General features: G+C 39.8%; 2 protein-coding genes across 6 annotated transcripts in view; one reads left to right on the plus strand and one right to left on the minus strand.

Annotated features, from left to right (window-relative positions):
- Nucleotides 1–5820, plus strand: part of fmnl3 (formin-like 3) — a 49060-nt gene extending 43240 nt beyond the window's left edge. For 2 of the 5 annotated variants that reach the window (XM_050064988.1, XM_050064992.1), the window contains 2 exons: nt 1197–1309; nt 4357–5820. In XM_050064988.1, the coding sequence (XP_049920945.1) occupies nt 1197–1288 (92 nt within the window). In that variant the 3' untranslated portion in view covers nt 1289–1309; nt 4357–5820. Of the gene's footprint in view, nt 1–1196; nt 1319–1830; nt 1875–4356 lie in introns of all 5 variants that reach the window. The other 3 variants (XM_050064989.1, XM_050064990.1, XM_050064991.1) reach the window with 3 other exon arrangements.
- Nucleotides 5821–8971: 3151 nt separating this feature from the next.
- Nucleotides 8972–19237, minus strand: part of lrp1ab (low density lipoprotein receptor-related protein 1Ab) — a 118659-nt gene continuing 108393 nt past the window's right edge. The window contains exons 76-89 of the mRNA XM_050063782.1: nt 18943–19199; nt 18658–18836; nt 18420–18526; nt 17389–17508; nt 17091–17267; nt 16801–16941; nt 16472–16645; nt 15543–15704; nt 15138–15309; nt 14835–14936; nt 13800–13873; nt 13625–13718; nt 12641–12785; nt 8972–10873 (exon numbers count right to left, since the gene is read on the minus strand). Of these exons, the coding sequence (XP_049919739.1) occupies nt 10736–10873; nt 12641–12785; nt 13625–13718; nt 13800–13873; nt 14835–14936; nt 15138–15309; nt 15543–15704; nt 16472–16645; nt 16801–16941; nt 17091–17267; nt 17389–17508; nt 18420–18526; nt 18658–18836; nt 18943–19199 (2042 nt within the window). The 3' untranslated portion in view covers nt 8972–10735. The remainder of the gene's footprint in view (nt 10874–12640; nt 12786–13624; nt 13719–13799; nt 13874–14834; nt 14937–15137; nt 15310–15542; nt 15705–16471; nt 16646–16800; nt 16942–17090; nt 17268–17388; nt 17509–18419; nt 18527–18657; nt 18837–18942; nt 19200–19237) is intronic.

The following is a 19237-nucleotide window of genomic DNA, read 5'->3' on the forward strand; positions in this document are numbered from 1 at the left end:
GGAGCACAGCACGTAGCAGCACAGCAGCCTCTGGTTATTCCATGACGTGCTGTCTAGCTAGAAATGCTGCTGAGCCTCAGTATGTACATAGACAGACAGTTTGAAGTGTACATGAATATCAGTATATAGAGTCCTAATTTACAGGATCCTTCTTTAAAACTACTTTGTGCAGATTTTTATGTGATAATAGTATTTTTCAAAGTATTCTGATGATGGTTTTTGTTTGTAGAAAAATAAGAGAATGCCAGTGAAAACTGGTTGAGGATTACACGAAGGTCTTCCTTAACTTTACCACTAGGAGTCGCCATTTTAAAATCCCTCCTGTAAGGGCTTTAATAGGAGACAAAAAGCAGCATCTACAGCCTCAGGATAGCACATGAGCTAACAGATGTTTTTGTCGAAAACTATTAATCAGTGCCTAAAACATGAATAATATAAATGTTCCAATAACATAATTGTAAGTAATGTTAATAATGCTTCTAAGCCACTACTCTCAGAGCTGTTAACAGCCCTAAAACATGCTCAGTGTGTCCTAATCTGATAACACTTTAGTTTAAGTCCCCTGTTTAGCGTTTAAAGCCGTACACAGACATTTAAGAAATGTTTTATTACACACTAAAATATAGTTGTATGTAGCTATATGGACGTTTTAGGGTGCTTTCACACCTGCCCTGTTTGGTTCGGTTCAGTCAGACTCAAGTTTGTTTGCCCCCTAATTGCGATTTGTTTTGGCAAAATGTGTCTTTATATACTTAAAAGGGACTGGGCGTTTAATTGGGACTAGGCTTTTAATTGAAGTTTTACAGTATATAAAGACACATTTTCTATATTTATAGCTGTTTTTGGTACCATTTTTATAATACAGATGCCTCCGCTGATGGGTGCCCACAGAAGGAGTTATAGTCGATGACAAACACATGAATAAACACTACATTATGGCATGTTATAAGACTTTTATTAAATGTTAACATAGTGCTTATAAATGCAAAATAGAGGGACGTAAAGTAAAATGTTGCCCCTAATCCCACTAAAGACTTCCTGAGGGTTTTACTGTGCTACACACAAAAGGAGCGCAGGTTCATTACAGTCTCCTGAAAGACATTTGAAGGTGGTCCAGTGTTTTTTTTTTCACCCCGGAGAAGGGTAGCAGTGTCTCAGGTGTGACATGTTTTCTCTCCCTCACCCTCCTCCCCCAGTACTGAAGAGCGTGCCCTTCACAGCCCGCACTGCTAAACGCGGCTCACGGTTCTTCTGTGAAGCCAACCTCTGTGACGACGCCAACTGCTAGCCCTTCCCCCCTAATGCCAAGGTTGTCCAGGTGTCTCTCGTACGCCTCCTGACCCCCACTGTGCATGCAGCATGATCCCTGTCACCCAAACCCAACCCCACCACTACAACTACTGTGAACTAACTCTGGGCCGTCATTTGGTTGTTTGTGTTCTCCTTCAGAGGACTCCTATCAGGCGTCTGGTGATAGGAGTCAGCCAAACCTCTTTGCCTGGTGCAGATCTACATGGGAAAATAAGAGTTGTACAGCGTGTCAACATATTTTCTTAAAAGTGAAAAATATGTTGATGCATTCACAGTACAATCAGCCATGACTGTAATTAAATTACCATCATGCATGACACATTTAAAAGGCTGTGCGTTATAATGGCGTTTTTCTCTCAAGAAGCTGAATTCAACAATGATAACATAAAGAGGTTTGGCTAATTTACTGGTTGTATAAACGATGCCTTGTTCCATGAAACTAACTTGTTTGGTGTTGGTTTCCGGCTAACATGTGACTCTTCTTTCCTCAACCACCACTGTTCATTCTACCCCTTCCAGCTGAAAAGAAGATTAATGACAGTATTTCCCACTCTCAAGAGAGGGTAAGGAAGGTAGCCTGGCTGAAACCTGGCCCGCTTGGCCCTCGAGCTCCTGTGTGCTGCTACAGTGATGTCAGCTGCTTCGGCTAGTGCTTTGGACGCAAAATAAAAGAAAAAAAGAAAGGCTTCACAGCACTAAGATTTGCTTTTCAACACAATAGTTAGGGAACAAAGTAACTGAAGGAGAAAAGAAGCATGTTACAGTTTATAGTTTAAGAGAAATTCAGTATTATGAAAGCCCACTGACCACAGTGTGATAAAGAAAAGATCCTGTACGTCGGCTTTCTCAAAATAATGACTCACTTATTTTAAAATGATGAGTTTGCGTCTCAAGATAATGACTTAGTATCTCAAAAAATACCAAGTTAGTATCTCAAAATAATGAGAAGCTTTTTCAAAACAATGACTTGCTTATCTACAGAGTACTGACTTTGTATCTCAATATGGAATGAGTTATTCCATTTTATTTTGAAATAATGACTTAGTACTTAAAAAATAATGACTCAGTATCTAAAGATAATGAGATAGTATCTCAAAATGCTGACTTATTTATTTTGTGATAATAAAAAGAAAGGTTCTCAAAATAAACTAATAAAATAGACTTAGTTATCTCAAAATAATGGCTTACTTATTTCAAAATATTAAGTATCTCAAAATAAAAAGAAACATTTTTAAAATTATAATTTTTGAACTTGATCTTAAAATATTGACTCACTTATCTTAAAGTAAGTACTTATCAAAGAATAATTAGTAGGTTTCTCAAAACAGTGATTAAGAGTCATAAAATAATGAGAATGTTTTTGTTCTCATTATTTTATTATTTATTTTATTTATTTATTGTTTTATTTTATTTTGAGATGTTAAGTTAATTTTTTAAGGTCTCTTAGTATTTTTAGATACAAAGTCATTATTTGGACTTACTAACACATTATTTTAAGGAAGTTTATTATAATGACGTGAAGAATCTTTTTTTTTTTTTATCACACTGGTGAAAATGGGCTCCCGTACAACATCACTTCCCCCCAACAGTCTTTAAAACATGAATTCACTTTTTTAATTTTCCACCAAGTCTTTACCTCAGAGAGGAAGTTTTTGTGTTTGTTTTTTTAAGAACATCATTGTTTAGTTTCAGTGACTACTTGTACCCTTAAATCATCATCCTCATCATCATCATCCTCATCATCATCATCATCATCATCCTGACCCCCTCCCGTTATGTGTTGCATGTTGTCCAGTGTTCATTTACTTCTCACCTGTCAACAACGTCCGCCATGTTTTGTCTTTGCTAACTGTCATCCGCGGTGTGCTCAACAGCTGTTTGGTCAACAGGCTCTAGAAAACAAAAACACACACAGTCAGTCAGATAAACATGAACGCAGTCTGTATCCAAAATGTTTTACAGAGCTGAGAGGTTTACTTCAGACACAGCCAGCTTGTTGCTCATTAACCTGTAGAGCTTGTTGACCATTGTACTGTAACTGTAACAATGACGGCTACTTTTCTGTTGTTACTGCTGCATTATTAGTGTGACAGAGTCGTCATAACTACATTCCCAAAGCCTTGAATTTCACTTTTGTGTATCAGTACGACCAGTTGAAATGCAAGGTTATGGGAATGTGTCATTCAATGTTAAGTCTATTGTTTATGCCCTTATGTGCTAATTTTATATTTCTAATACACAGTTAACAAAGATTAACTGCAGGAGCAGATTTTTTTAAACAATTGTTTGGCTCAAATATATACACTCAGTTGCCAGTTTATTAGGTACACCTAGCTAAAACTAATGCAGTCTGATGCAACAGGCCTGCAAGAATGTCTACCTTCATGAAGAGTTTATAGTTATTTATTGTCACATGTACAACAATTACAAAAGCGGCTAGTGCCATTGAAACTCTTAACTCCCTCCAACAATGCAATTAAATTTGGCCCAATGCCAACTGGAGCCTATCCCAGCTGACGTTGGGCAAGAGGTGGGGCACAACTTGGACAGGTCGCCAGACTATCACAGGGCTGACACATAGAGACAGACAACCATTCACACTCACATTCACACCTACGGCCAATTTAGAGTCATCAATTAACCTGCATGTCTTTGGACTGTGGGAGGAAGCCGGAGTACCTGGAGGAAACCCACGCTGACACAGAGAGAACATGCAGACACCGCACGGATGGGCTCTGATAATTTTGAAGGATGTTGTTTGTGGCACTGTTGAACTGTATAACATTATACAGACAGGTGTTTCTGTTATTTAGCCTACTCTTATCAATACAACCAGGGTGGACAAAATAATAGAAACGTGTGTAATTAGGTGTACCTGATAAACTGGCAACTGAGTGTATGTCTTCTACATTTTAAGCCTAAGCACTGCAAAAGAAAAAAAAGAAGTGTTAAGTAAATCAAAGCAAGTTTGCAGTTTGACCTCTGCGTCCTCTAACATGAGTGTCCCCCTCTGTCTCTGACCCCTCTCTCCATGCCTACTCACAGATCTCCGAAGCCAGCCTTTCCTGCGAGCTGACGCGTTGATCCGGAGCGGTTGGAAGAGACCCTAAACCACTTATTCGTCACTTATACTCCCCTCCCCACTATAACCTCCCTCCCTGTGTCCCGATGGTCTGTCTCAACCCTGAGGCTGCAGATCACAAAGACTGAAAGGAGGGACAGGACAGAGCCCTTGTTATAGCTGGGTAATTTATTTATTTATGGAGGCCCTTAACAGCCACTTTAAAGAGAGCAGGCATCATTACAGAAGCACAATGGGTTTCTCCTGTCTCACTGCAAAACACAAGACTTTCCCTGCTCCGTTGCCATGGAGAAGCGGACCAGTCGGACTACAAAGCAGGTGAGGTGAGTCGAGGACTGGTGGACCGCAAAGCAGGAAGAACTTTGCTCCTGCCAACATGTGGATCTTATTCCCAAGATAAATTTCCTCAGATTATGCCGTCGTAGCAGGATTCAGACTGGGAGTCAGCCAGGCCCTGCTGCCGGGATGTTTGCCTTGAAGAGACGTGCAAGAACCTTCCTTCAGATAACAGAGAAGCTTCGATATTACAATGAGACATGTGGGGACTGTTTCCTAACTTTAAGCCATGTCGACACATTCAATCAAGAGCTATTATTTACATTTCAATCGCATGTATCTGGGAGGAAAGACCATTGATTTTACTGGTTATTTTGGACAAGCTAGCCAAACCAAAACTTCTCAAATGTTTTGCTTAAGAAGTGCCTTTTTTGTGTAAACAGTGTTATCTCTCACAAGTCAGCCATAATTTGTTTATTTTACATCTTTCATGTGTTAAAGATTGTATTTTTATTGCCTTGTTCTATAACAGTCTTATAATACTGACAACAATATGCAGAAGTTTAAAATTTCCAGCTTTAAACTAGAAGGTGAGAAGAATACTGAGATGACTCTTTTATTCACCTCTCTAGTACATTGATGTCTTAAAGCTCATTATGATCGATGAACTCCGTGCCTTGTCCAAGTAGTTCTTAAAATACTGAATGTTAAACGCTTTGACGACACTTCCTGTCACACTGTAAGTGACATTTTGGGATGTGACAAATGTATGAAGAAGATTCCACATGGACTGCTGATTAAGGGCCCAGATGTTAACCTGCTATAGATGTGGTGATGGATGAAGGACGTTTCCATTCCTATGAGGTCTTTTTTTTTTTTTTTAAGTTTTTGTTTTTAAATCTCCTCTGTTTTAAAAGAGATGATGCATTCCTTCCTAACAGCTGTTGAAAGTTATTGGCACAGAGGGAGCGATACATCTTTACACTACTAAATTTGGCTCAACATTGTATGAGACACTATTCTTAAAGTGGACATTTATATTAATGTACATTCAAATCAAGATATTGACTTTTTAGAGGAAATTATCCATGATATTGTCTATTGACTGAAAAATGACACTTCCTGTTTAATAAATAAGATGAATTATGGAAGTCCAAGATTGAAGACTGTTATTGCACTCAGAAATGTGAAACAAGGCTCCTGCAGCTTGAGACCTTAATGCCACAAGGGATGAAATTTAACACCAATTTTATCATAACCAAATCTGAAGAAAAATAACATATGAGCCAACGAGGCCAGTACTCCGCATTGTGCATCTGTCCCCTCTGTCCCCTCTGTCAGATGGACCGCACCATAAGTCATAGTATAGTATGTCATAAAAATATTATCAAAAAAGTCATAGTATAGTATGTCATAAAACTATCATCTTATTTTTTATCATTTTGAATACCGTTGTCCAAATGAAGTGTGTGATTTTTCTCTGTATATTTCTATGTACTGTGTGGACTGCCTTGAAATTTGATACCGGTATTCATGTCCCCCTCAGGACAGGTCAAGATTGAAAACATCCTTATAATGATGATGTTGATAGGTTGATAGAGTTTAAGCCTTTGATTTGAAAGCAGAGAGTCTGCCTTCTGAACAGCTGTCTCTAATTAATTCCTTTGACTAGTACACCTTAACAGCTGACTTTTGAATGCCTTTGTCCAAAAGAGAGACTGAAAATCTTCAACGAAGAGAGCTCATGTGTCTCCAGTTCATTAGTGCAGTGGGATAGAAGACTGGTTTGAAGGTCAGAGGATTGGGGTTCAATTCTCAGGGCAACAGTCAGTCTGTTTTGCAAGCTGATGTCTGAAGGAGAAATTTAAAATGTCTAAGAAACACAAAGTGTCTTTGGCCTGGTAGCTCAGGCTGTTAGAGGACCGGTTGGGAGTCCTGAGGTTGAATGTTCGATCCTAGTCCAGGGCTGCTGAATCTTAAAGGCCGCTGTCCAGAAGAGAGAGTGAAAGGCTCTGTGAAACACAATGGAAGTGTGAGGTGGACTACCTCAGGCAGCTTAAAGAGCTGCTTGGGAATTCTGAGGTGGGAGATTTGAAACTTATCCAGGGCAGGTAAAAATGAAAGTCCAACGCCCAAATAAAAAGGTTAAATGTGCCCGCAGAAAAGTGTGTATGTGTAGGCAGGATAACTCAGTGGTTAAGACCACTGACTTCAGTGTGGGAGACTGGGGTTCACATCCAATGCTGCCTTAGGAATATGTTATGGCAAGGGGGAGCCAGAAGGCCAGGCCAAAGTGGAGATGTTGTCGTTGTCATCATCATCATCATCATCCCCATCCCCACATTTTATACACGATAAATGCACAGAACACTTTTCACTATAAAAATACACAGTGGATAAAGAACAAATAAATCTCCTCCTGAGACTGGGCCATTCAGAGGTAGCAAGGACCGGATAATATGGTAGGGTGGGTAGGTAGGAAATGGGTATGTCATCAAAACATTTTTGATGACATGCTATACTATGACATTTTTATCACATTTTTGATGACATACTATACTATGACATTTTTATCACATTTTTGATGACATACTATACTATGGCGTTTTTATCACATTTTTGATGACATACTATACTATGACGTTTTTGTCATATTTTTGATGACATACTATACTATGACGTTTTTGTCACATTTTTGATAACATGCTATACGATGACGTTTTTGTCACATTTTTGATTACATGCTACACTATGACGTTTTTGTCACATTTTTGATGACATGCTATACTATGAGATTTTTGTCACATTTTTGATGACATACTATACTATGATGTTTTTGTCACATTTTTGATGGCATACTATACTATGACGTTTTTGTCACATTTTTGATTACATGCTATACTATGATGTTTTTGTCACATTTTTGATGGCATACTATACTATGACGTTTTGGTCACATTTTTGATTACATGCTATACTATGACGTTTTTGTCACATTTTTGATGACATGCTATACGATGACATTTGTGTCGGCATACTATACTATGACGTTTTTGTCACATTTTTGATGACACGCTATACTATGACGATTTTGTATGACATTTTCAGTACGTCATGGTATGTCATAAAAAATGTGACAAACGTCATAGTATATTATGTCATCAAAAATGTGATAAAAACGTCATAGTATAGTACCTTACCTGGGGGGTATCAGATGGCACATTGAAATGTGTTTTGATGATAAAAATACACTTATTTATCATGTAAATACATAAAACTTGTATTGTCAGTGGTATCATTATGTAAATTGTTGTACTTGATCAAGTTCAAAGGTCAACCACAGACCTTTTCATAGGTCCCCCATTGACATGGGGCCGGGGTCATCTATAACCCTCAACCCCCCTGACAGTGGGCCTTGAGCCAACATCAGTTACTTTGAGTTAAGAACATTTTTTCCAAATGTTTATTGTAACCTAAAACATGATTTTTGTTTTGTCTCATGGCAGAGAGAAGGGTAGGACAGAACTGGAGTTTGTTGGCCGGTTTTCTTCATGATTTTGTGTTTCCATGATTTTGTAGGATTCCACTGCCTTGATTCACATCGTTCTGAGTTTTAAAACCAGAAAATACACCAAGCCTGGCATGCATGGCCTTGAACCGGGTTTAGCCATGACATAAAATCTTGGTTAAATAGCCAATCTTGGGTAAATTTGCACTCCCCCATGTCATTCAGGGTGCAGTGACAGCTAGCTAGCATCCAACAGATCCTCTGCTTTGAACATGGCCAGAAACAAAATATGAGTGTTGTTGGTCCTAATATCCCGTTCTGCATCACATTAGTGTGAGGGCATACAGTAATTATCAAAGAAATTATGTTGACAATTATCTGAGAAGACAGACAACTTCAGAAAAAGAAATGTTGATAAAATCCCTTTCCCCCTGTCTTTGCACTTATAAGACTTGATTTTTAAAAAAAATTGATTTAATACATTTTAAGACCAACTCAGGCCTCATTTTTAGATGAGTTCAGTACCTTTCAAGCCTTTTTAAAGGGGAACTACTTCAATTTTCAAAATTCATACGTTATGCCTATGGTCTAAGACAGTGCAAAAATATTAGTAAATGTGAACAAGACTTTCTGTGATGAAGCAACATCCAAAACAAGTGATTACTACATGTTCATGTTTTATTTCCTCTTTTCTTTTGTTTGTTAGAAGGATACTTGATGTTCACTTCTGATGCACTCCAGTCAGAAATAATAAGCGATTGCTTTTCCTTTCCAAATGACGAACAGAGCCACCGTACATTTCTACTATAAAAATCCATTTAATTTTCTTATATCAAAAAGAAATAGAATCATAACAAAACAATCAGAACCACAAATATCCATGTGGGTTTTTGCCACCAAAAGAAATTCTCCAACTGAAAAATGATTGTTCTAATTTACATGGTCGGGTGAAAATCTAACAGAGCAGGATGTAAAAAAAAAAAAAAAGAAAAAAAAAAAAAGAAAGAAAAAAGAAGTGATGAATACTGTTAACAAGTGAAGGGCAAAGCCACAGAGTTTCCTCTAGGATGGGTGTGTGAGAGCACCATGCAGAGTGATATGGCAGGTATGGCTGATAAGCTCAGTTAAAAGCAGCGTGGTGAGCAGTGACACAGAGAGAGCAACACTTTAAAGACTAAAAACCAGTTCGACAGATAAACAGATGGTTAGCGTTAGCAGCAAGGCAAAGGAATTAACAAAGGAATGCTTATCAGGAAGCCGATCAGTCCCCTTCCTGGGAATGCACTTAACAATGAGCATTAACCTAAATTACACATCCATGTAATTACATACAATTTAAAAAAAACAAAAAAAGAACTCAATCTCGCACAGAAGTAAGTACCATCAAACGGTCTCCCCAGCCTTTCCTGAAAGTACATTTACAATCAAAAGACAAGGAACAAAAGCCAAATGCAACCAGCTAATTATTCAGATTGTTTTTCAGTGATGACCGGAAATTCACAGAAGCTTGCCGTCACTCCCAAAAGGAACTTTCTAGAACAGTTTCAGAGCGAAATCCGACTCCTGTCCAGAGTGTCCTGCAGTAGGCTAAACCAAGGCCACGGATATCCATCCCAGACTTTTTCATCCTGGAATGTGGACTTTGTTACAATCATCTTCATCCAGCGCACTCGCACACTGCCATTGACTCATTCATTGCTGACACAGAGTATGTCAATTATACAATGACTTAAAAAAAAAAAAAAGACTGTTTAAAAAGTACAGACTGCTATTTGTTACTGATGTTTGTATTCCTGGGTATATTTTCAAGACACTTTGTTAATATTTGTTTATATATATGCAAATATATATATTTAACTTTAGTCTGTGCAAGGAGGTAAAAGACAATCACTTGAATGTAGTTCTTTGAGACGACAGAACAGACACCGTCGGAGATGCCAAGTCCTCCATGTGTAGTCTCCCAGCCTCGGCCCCCCCTTTTAGACCTCCAGCAGCAAACGTACACACGATGTGAAAGACTGAGCCGAACCAGCATCCAGGAAGCATTCATAGTGAGCACTGACACTTCTCCTCTCTTTCATGAACAAAGACTTGGCAACGTTTTCTAGGATGGAACAATATTCTCTTGTTTTTTTTCCTCTCCCCTATACAATTCATACAAAAATAAAAAATTAAAATTGTTCCACTGCCATTTGTATCTCTCTATCTTTTACATTTGCACAGAGGTAGTGGCTATATGCGTGAGAGGGGAGGGACAGTTGTGAGGAGGAGGTGAGCAAAATTAAAAAGAAGAACTGAATAAATGTCTATAAAATGGTTCCTTTTCGTCACCAGAGGATTTTTTTTTGTCAAAGAACAAAATATAATACTGCAATCACTTAAAAAAGTAGTCCTTCATTTTATACATTTTATACAGTGTTCTCGCTTTTTTTTTTTGTTGTTTTGTTTTTTTTGTTGCTTTTCTTTTCAGTTGGTAAAAGGCATAAGATGAGAGCGCTCATCGGCTCAGCACTGGGTCGGGCAGGGCAATGTTGGCAGAGTTCAATCCATGCCGAGCTCTACGCCAGCGGGTCACTCATGTCCTCGTCGCCCTGGGAGAGAAGCTCCTTCTTTTCATCTGTGCTGGCCAGGGAGTTGCGGCTGTTGTGGGCGCCCATGTACAGGGTGGCATACACTGGGTTGGTGAAGTTGGTGGGCTGCAGAGCGAAGAAAATTACATGGTGACTCAAAGGGCACGAGGAAGGCAGACAAGCTTTAAATGTGAAGGCAGCATTTACTGCATTTTGTGCTTGAAAAGGTCAGGTCATTCAAATAACAAAAAATAAAAACATTTCGTCTCTTAAAGGGTCAGTTCACTCAAATGGCAAGAACCAAAGATGTTTCCCCTTCCCACCACTACAACCCTTGCAGATAGTTTTGGTTAGTTACTTGGCCTGATATAGTGTGTCTGCCTGCTCTGGGTCTTTGTTTCAGGGGGTCCAATCGATTAGTCCTGACTGATCAGTGGCACCCGTAGAGGCTTTTTTTTTTTTTTCCTTCTTTAAAAGACATTTTTTTTTGTCACATTTTTGATGATGTACTATACTATGACGTTTTTATCACATTTTTGATGACACACTATACTATGATGTTTTTGTCACATTTTCGATGACACAGTATACTATGATGTTTTTAATCACATTTTCAATGACATGCTATACTATGACGTTTTTAATCACATTTTTGATGACATACTATACTATGACGTTTTTATCACATTTTTGATGACATGCTATACTATGACGTTTTTATCACATTTTCGATGACATGCTATACTATGACGTTTTTAATCACATTTTTGATGACATACTATACTATGACGTTTTTGTCACATTTTTGATGACATATGATACTATGACGTTTTTGTCACATTTTTGATGACATAGTATACTATGACGTTTTTGTGACATTTTTGATGACATAGTATACTATGACGTTTTTGTGACATTTTTGATAACATATTATACTATGACGTTTTTCTCACATTTTTGATGACATACTAGTCTTACTGTAAATGTAATTTCCAGTAAATATCACATTATAAAACATGTTTTCTTTTTTAAAAAGTACAAGCGTAGGCAGACAGCAAGTACTCACCTATCTCCTTGGTGGTTATGTCTCAAGTATGATCGAGCGCACAGCTGATTTCCTATGTGGTTTGTTAACATTAGGTGCACAGCTGACAGGTGCAGTGGTTTGTTTACATGACAAAATATAAGTGCATATTTAACAGATTCAGTGAGGACAGAGAGGCACTTGCTTTCTGTTAGGACAGCGTGTCAGGCCTACATATTTGCAGAGGGAAATATTTTTACCAGACTTTATGACCTCAGAGATTTAAATATATTGGACTATAATAGAGTTTCTTGGTCAAAAGCTGAATGACAGAAAGACTCAGTGCAGCAACACTAATAATAGAGTTATTGCTGAGAAAGACGGAGACGGGAACAGAAGTTGTAAGTTGGATTATTGCACAGTGTTTCTGAGTTATTAATAGCATAGTCAGAATGCTGCTTTGTCACCCTCCACTTTATGCCCCTTGCCCACATTCATTTTTAAGTTGCAGGTCCTGTATCTTGGCTGGAGTGATCCCAGTGCAAGATGGTCTCTAGTTGAGTCTAAAATTTTCGCTACCACCCCAAGACAAACTGGGTCAAAGCATTACGTGTGTCTTTCTACAAACAATGTCCCAGTTACTCTGGATCTTTTAAAGGCATCTCTCAGAACAGTTTTTGATGGAACTACTTTTTACCAAAGAAACGGCAGCAAAAATGAAATTCCCCACCACTAAGAAGTTTCAGATTTAGGTACATAAACTCAAACTACCTACATGGCTATTGACCACTAGGTGTAAGTGAGAAGATATGTTTTCTGTGATTTGAGTGAGCAGACCCTTCATATAAAGGTGCTTTCAGTTGTGTTACCTTATCTGGGTCCAAAGCAAAGTCTGAATCCAGGAGCTCCCCAGCGTCATCGTCTGGGTCTCCTTCATAGATCTTATAGGCAGGATTCCCAATCTCAACATTCATGGCTCCGTTCGTCATTCTGTGGTGCTGGAAGCCCTTTGCACTGCAGACAGACAATATAAACAAACTGATTAACCATCTAAGCAGTTAAAAAAGAAGACTGTGAGCTATTTTTGGGGGGAGAAACCTTAAATTAAAACAATTACAGGGGCTTGAAAAGTATCAAAACTTGGCATAAACCAGGTACTGACTCAGTACCAGCAACATACAATCCACACAATCAAGACAACAAACACTAAAGGTTGTCAAATGAGCTTTTGACAAAAGGTCATTTGATCAAACCCAGAGAATAAACTGCAGCATGTCTACATTGGAGAATGCTGGATTTTCACATTGCAAATATTCAGCTGTTTGCAAGCACATAAACTTTTTTTATAGATGCACAGTTTTATACTTAACTATGCAAGCACATAGCGTAAGCCTAACATTTAAACATGTAAACAAGGGAAGGTATGGAGATGCAAGAAGGACGAAACACTTCGATTGTTTGTGCATCACCATCAAAGCTACTTCAGGTAAGAGTTAATATGTCCCTGTGGTGCTGAGCATGAAGCCCAGTGGGAGGCAAACAGGAGATGGCAGGCAATGACAAACAGATTTCTACAATGACCAACAGAAAAGACAAATGGATTGACGAACAGCATGACCAATCTGACTGGATATTAAGGTAAGGAGGGGGACAGGATTTGTGGGTCAACATGTGTAACCCTATGAAGTTACCGCGAGCACTGAGAACGAGATTTGCCCGGCCATAGAGACCTGGGAGACAGGAAATAGATGGTTATCAAAAGGAAGGAGAAAAAGAGAAGCTAGATAGCAGAACGTGTGAGGAACGGATGAAAAATGGAGTCTGGATGTGAAGTATTTGAAACCAGGACTCACCCGCGCATTCTCCGCTTGTACCACAAGATGGCACCAACCACCAGCAGTGCCAGTAAGAGGAGCAGAAGCACTGGGATGACAACGGAGGCAGTACCTGCGAGTGAACAAATAATGTGAGTAAACAGAATCAAAGTGCATGTTTTACTGACAGGACTGTCTGAACTGTGAAACTTACTTCCACTATGAGGATTAGAATCCACAGCAGCTGCTGCAATTTCACATCTGTATCCCCTCCAGTCTACAGGACACCTGGACACACAATCAGAGTTACAACAATGAGTGTGTGTGAATGAGAATGTGCCAGCTCCCTTATTGGATTATTCCTCACTTAACCTGGGAATTGTAATTTTTGCTTTTAATCTGTATCATAGATAACGTTATAGTCAGGGAGTGGAGGAGACTCTGATGCAGGGTATCTACACCTTCTTAAGCATCATATTCATGACATTTCAAGGCCGAATTCCCTCGAATTCAAGGACTCAACATGGCATGGTTTGAGGTTAATTACTGAGAAATGTTTTAAAGAAAACTAGCACGCTTTTAAGAAGCTCACAGACAGCAATTAAAAAGAGAAAGAGGCTCCAATGTCTGAACGCTTCTCTATTGTGCTGTGTAGGTGGTGGCAGGTGGCGTGTGAAACAGTGACGCAACTGCAGGAGACGCACACACAGACAGCAGAACATGGTCACTGAACATTGATAAATAATCAATGTTCAGTGAAAAAATAAATAAATCAAAAGAACTTTGAATTTATATATTTTGTGTAAGAATAGAAATTAAACACATAAATGACAAATATCTATTTAGGACCTTGTTCTTTCCCCCTCAATTCATAAACTTTCAAGGATTTCAAGGATCTGTGGGAACTCTGCTGATATCTTTTTGGCAATAAACACAACTATTAATCCTTTATTATTTCCATTCAGTCACCCAAGGCTAAAATCCCCAGTACACTGGGTAGAAACTATAGATTAAGACAGTCTAATCATAACCTTGAATATTAAATGATGAATTTACAAACAGCATATCAGTAAATGCACAGGCAAATGAGCGGTGAAGCCCATTAACACAGGGTGGGTTGCCTGATTTGTGCACAGTAAAAAAAGAGGAGTAAAAAAGGAGCTGGCATGAGCCCTGTGTGTATTTGAGTGTGAAAGACAGACAAGTGTAATGTGTATTTGATTAGTGGTGGTCAGGTGATATATCTTACTTGCACTGAGGCAGCAGTGTGCGAGTGTCGACTGAACATTGGCCATTTGCACAGTAGTCCAAACAGGAGTAGCAGCTGGGTTGCGTCTGACCGTTGGGACAGCTAAACACACACACACACACACACACACAGATTAAAAAAATAATTATGTTGCTCAATAACATCTCCTCAGAGTCCTCATATAGCAGCAAATAATGTCCATGGTTTTAGAATGATGGGTGCTATGTTCAGATGCCAGTTTTAGCGTTCTTTGTAAAGTGAGTGATAGATTGATGTCTGGCCACATCGTCACAGTGTACCCACCTGCAGGAAACCTCGCCTGAGGCTGACGTCAAACACTTGCCCGTTCCGCAGAATAGACATTTGTCCAACTCACACTGGTGTCCGATGTACTGAGTGGGGCACAGACACAGTTTGGTGCCGTTGGAGGTTTGTAAGCAGGTTCCACCGTTGTGACAGAACCCTTCACAATCAGCTGGGGATTGAAAAGAAGACACGTGAGAGGTGTAAACAGCTGCCATAGATTCAAACTTCTACCATAGGATTGTAATGGTAGTGGGGCTTTTTTTGTTCTCTGAAACAACAGAAAAATAGATATAAAAGAAGCTGAGAAACCATACAGATTGTTTTTTCATCCATCCACAATCTACACTGAAGTAAAACTCCTTAAAGACAATGTAGCAAACATCTGATAGTGCTCCCACTTACTGTACTGGCACTGGTCTCCCTTGTACTCAGACGGGCAGCTGCAGGTTGGCTGGTTGCCCATATTGACGGAGCAGTTGCCTCCGTTCAGGCAGTAGTCCTGACACGTGTGGCGGTTACAGTTAGGCCCTGTGAAGCCCTTTGGACATCTGCAGGTTGGGGCACCTGGGACACACGTAAGATATGAATTGTGAGTTTAAAAAAAATAGAGACAAATATAGGTGAACACAACTACAATGACTTACACAAAGCATGTAGCTATGTATCTCAACAACTGACTTCCTTTACAGGATGCAGAATTTTACTTGACTGTCACTACAAGTTTACATTGATTTTACACATTATAGAATCAATGCAGAACTAGCATAGGACGAGAGTTGGTGATTTTTGGAAATCATCTGCTTCGTGTTCTCCCTGCTGCAGCACTTGGGCATGGGATCATTACTAATGAATACTCCAGAGAGCTTTCACAGACATCAAAAGGATGGGTGGAAATTGTACTAATGATTTTCAGAGCAAATAAAACATGTTTGCCCAGCTGCCATCAGTGGCCTTAAATTACTTGCCAGAAAAGCATTTCATTTCACATCAAATTTGCCATAACATGTTTTTATTCACTTAATAATTTAGTAGTTAGAAAGATTTTCTCACAAGGAAAAGTGCCTGTTGAATAACCTCAAGACAGACAAGGGTATTTACACTCACGCTGGTGTAACAAAATCATTACAAAGATGGTTTGTCTCCACAGAAATATACACAACTGAGACCTTGTTATACATAAGTTATCATTAAAAAGGAAGAAACTTCATGCTAAAGGGACAGTTCACCCCCCTGCTTAACTGCAAACTAAGTAAAGGAGCTAATGAAAGTCTGGGCAGGTTGGTCTACGGTGAATACATCAATCATTAAGTATGAGTGTGTTGTCTTCTTACCTGTATGAGAAGCAGTGCATGTGCCCCCATTCTTGCAGTAGTCCCGGCACTGGTTGATCTCACATCTCTCTCCGGTGTAGCTGGGCTGGCAGCGACACTTGGCCACCTGGCGGGCGTTGAGGAAGCAGCTCCCGCCGTTCTGACACTGAATATCGCAGGGCCCTGAAGGGGGAGCTGTGGAGAGGGGTGGGGGAGACTGCATTATGAATCAACATTTTGTGTGCTGCATCTGAACATAAAGCCACCCAGGAGTTTGATGAAGTGAAAGTAGGGTTGTTGCTCTACTGCCCAGCTATATGCAAACCGGTGGACTTTATCTGCAGACTTACAGAAGGGTGACTGGGTGGGGCTTTGTCTCTCCACACATGTGCCGTTGTCGGCCACGTAGTTGTTGGGGCAGGTGCACACTGGTCCACTGGGGCTGAGCAGACACAGCCACTCACACTTCTTCCTGTCACACGGGTTAGTCACTGGTGCAGAGAGAGACAAGAAATCCATTAGGCAAACCAGCATTAAATGTATAAAACCAGTTGTATTAATTTACATGACTAAAAATAATATCCATCTCATGACTTTCTTACTATACGTGTAGAAAGGCAAGAATCAGTATGACACTCACTCTCCGGCTGCTTGTAACGGTGGTAGAGGACAATGTCAGTGGCATGGTTGATGCCTGTGGTGAGATTCTCCATGGGGCCTTTGCCAAACTTGTTGACCCGGAAGACAAAGTTATTGATATAGGTGACCCCGTATATGTAGTCCTCAAAGATATCTATGCTGAACGGATGGAGCAGGTCTGAAAATGAGAAGGAAAAAAAAGAAGTGGGTTAAAAATAGAAAAATCTTCAGGCAATGTTTAATGCCAGATTTCTGATCTTTAATGTTTCAAACGAGTTTAAGAAAAAAAAAAACTCAACTGTTTTTGATGCCGGAGACAGAAATGACTGGATCAGAGCCATCCAGACGAACACTGCCAATCACTGAGAGTTTAGCATCTGCCCAGTAAAGACGCTCGTTGAAGTAGTCCACTGCCAAACCTGGAGAGACAGAACAGCCTTGCAAGTAAGACCTGACCAGTGTTGAGGAGTAACAAGTTACATGTAACAGCGTTATGTAATTAAATTATAAAATAAATATAAGCGTAATCCATTACAGTTACTAATCAAAATGTTGGTGAATACAAATAGGTTACATTGAATACATTCTTTATTCTTTTCAGTAAAAAGCTCTTGCAATACGACCTTCATTCTGTTCTGTATAGCATCTTTTCGCTGCACAAGCATGCCCTCTTTTGGCATATTTCCAGACAACACAGTCAAATACGAGCACCATCAAGGGTAAATGCCTTACAAGGAGCTGTCTTTATGTCCAGACAGGCTCCATTTATTTGGCAGTACGCGCTTACATTTTGAGTGTTGTTTTTGACTGGTTCTCTTGTTGTAATTTGCACTGCCTTTGAAATCAATGCGCATTGCTCTAAGCAACCTAAGTCTGCCATGCCTAAGCGGATGGCATTCTTGTTGGACAAGAACACCTGTCAGTGCTGGAAAGTCAACAATATTTTTTTTTCTGAAATCAGAAAAGGGTTGTAACAGTGCTCTACAGTGTAAAGCTCATTTACCAGTTGTAAAAATGCTGTTAAAATGCTCCATGTCAAACCTTCAGCTTTATAAAACCTTGATGAAGTAAAATAGTTACATTTCTTATTACATTTTTAACAGGTAACTAGTAATCTGTAATCCATACATTTCAAAAGCGACCTTCCAAACACTGGACATGACAAACTATATACAATAAAGGGCTGTCATTGTGCTGCACAGCTCCTTAAAGTGAAGCTATCTAACTGTGAATGTGGAGCAGGAAGTTGCTCAGAAACACGATGTGTGATTTCCATTCTCTGAAAGAACCAGGGTTCCGATAAATCATTCAGTGCTGATGCAGTACTGACCTGTGGGCCACTGGATGTTCTCATGAACCAGAGTTTGTCTCAGAGTGCCGTCCATGGCAGCTGTCTCAATTTTAGGGTGGTTCCCCCAGTCTGCCCAATACATGGTGCTGAAAGGAATCACAGAGTTGTAACACATTATTACAAAACAAACGACAGTAAAAAGCCATGATAGAAATCGTATATTTTATATGACTGTTGCCCTGAAGCCACCATCAAAGAGCTGATCGCTGTCTCTTACCCTCTCTGTGGATCCACTACGATGGCATAAGGCTCGTCGATCATACCAGAGACGAGGGTCTTGCAGTGCTGGCCTGACATCTGAGCCACTTCGATTACATCTCGACCAGAGTCGGTCCAGTACAGGTTACCGGCCACCCAGTCCACCGCTATACCTCGAGGCATCTTCAGCTCTTTGATCTGGACACAAACAAAAGGTGGTCATAGCATGCTCATGTGACTGTGTGTGGTGTTTTTGTAATATGATGGAGAGTTTTTGTGTCGCACACATTTAAACTGACACTACCTGCAGGTTGGTGATCCTGCCCTCACTCGAGGAGGATGATGATGATGGTCCTGGAAGTTCATACGAGGAGATGCGTCCTGTGTGCCAGTTGGTCCAGAAGATGCGGTTCGTCTTCACGTGCAGGTCCATCGCATCAATACGTACACTCGCATCACCTTGGAAAGTCTGCTCGTAGCGCCAGTTAGGCATGCCGGGGTCCAGGCTGCGGATTTCATTGTCATCGGCTATGTACAGAATCTGTCGACTGCTGTTCATGCCTGGAAGGAAAAATGAAGTGAACAATTATTAAGAGAGT

Source organism: Epinephelus moara, chromosome 16 (assembly GCF_006386435.1).
Source record: "Epinephelus moara isolate mb chromosome 16, YSFRI_EMoa_1.0, whole genome shotgun sequence".
NCBI lineage: Eukaryota > Metazoa > Chordata > Actinopteri > Perciformes > Serranidae > Epinephelus > Epinephelus moara.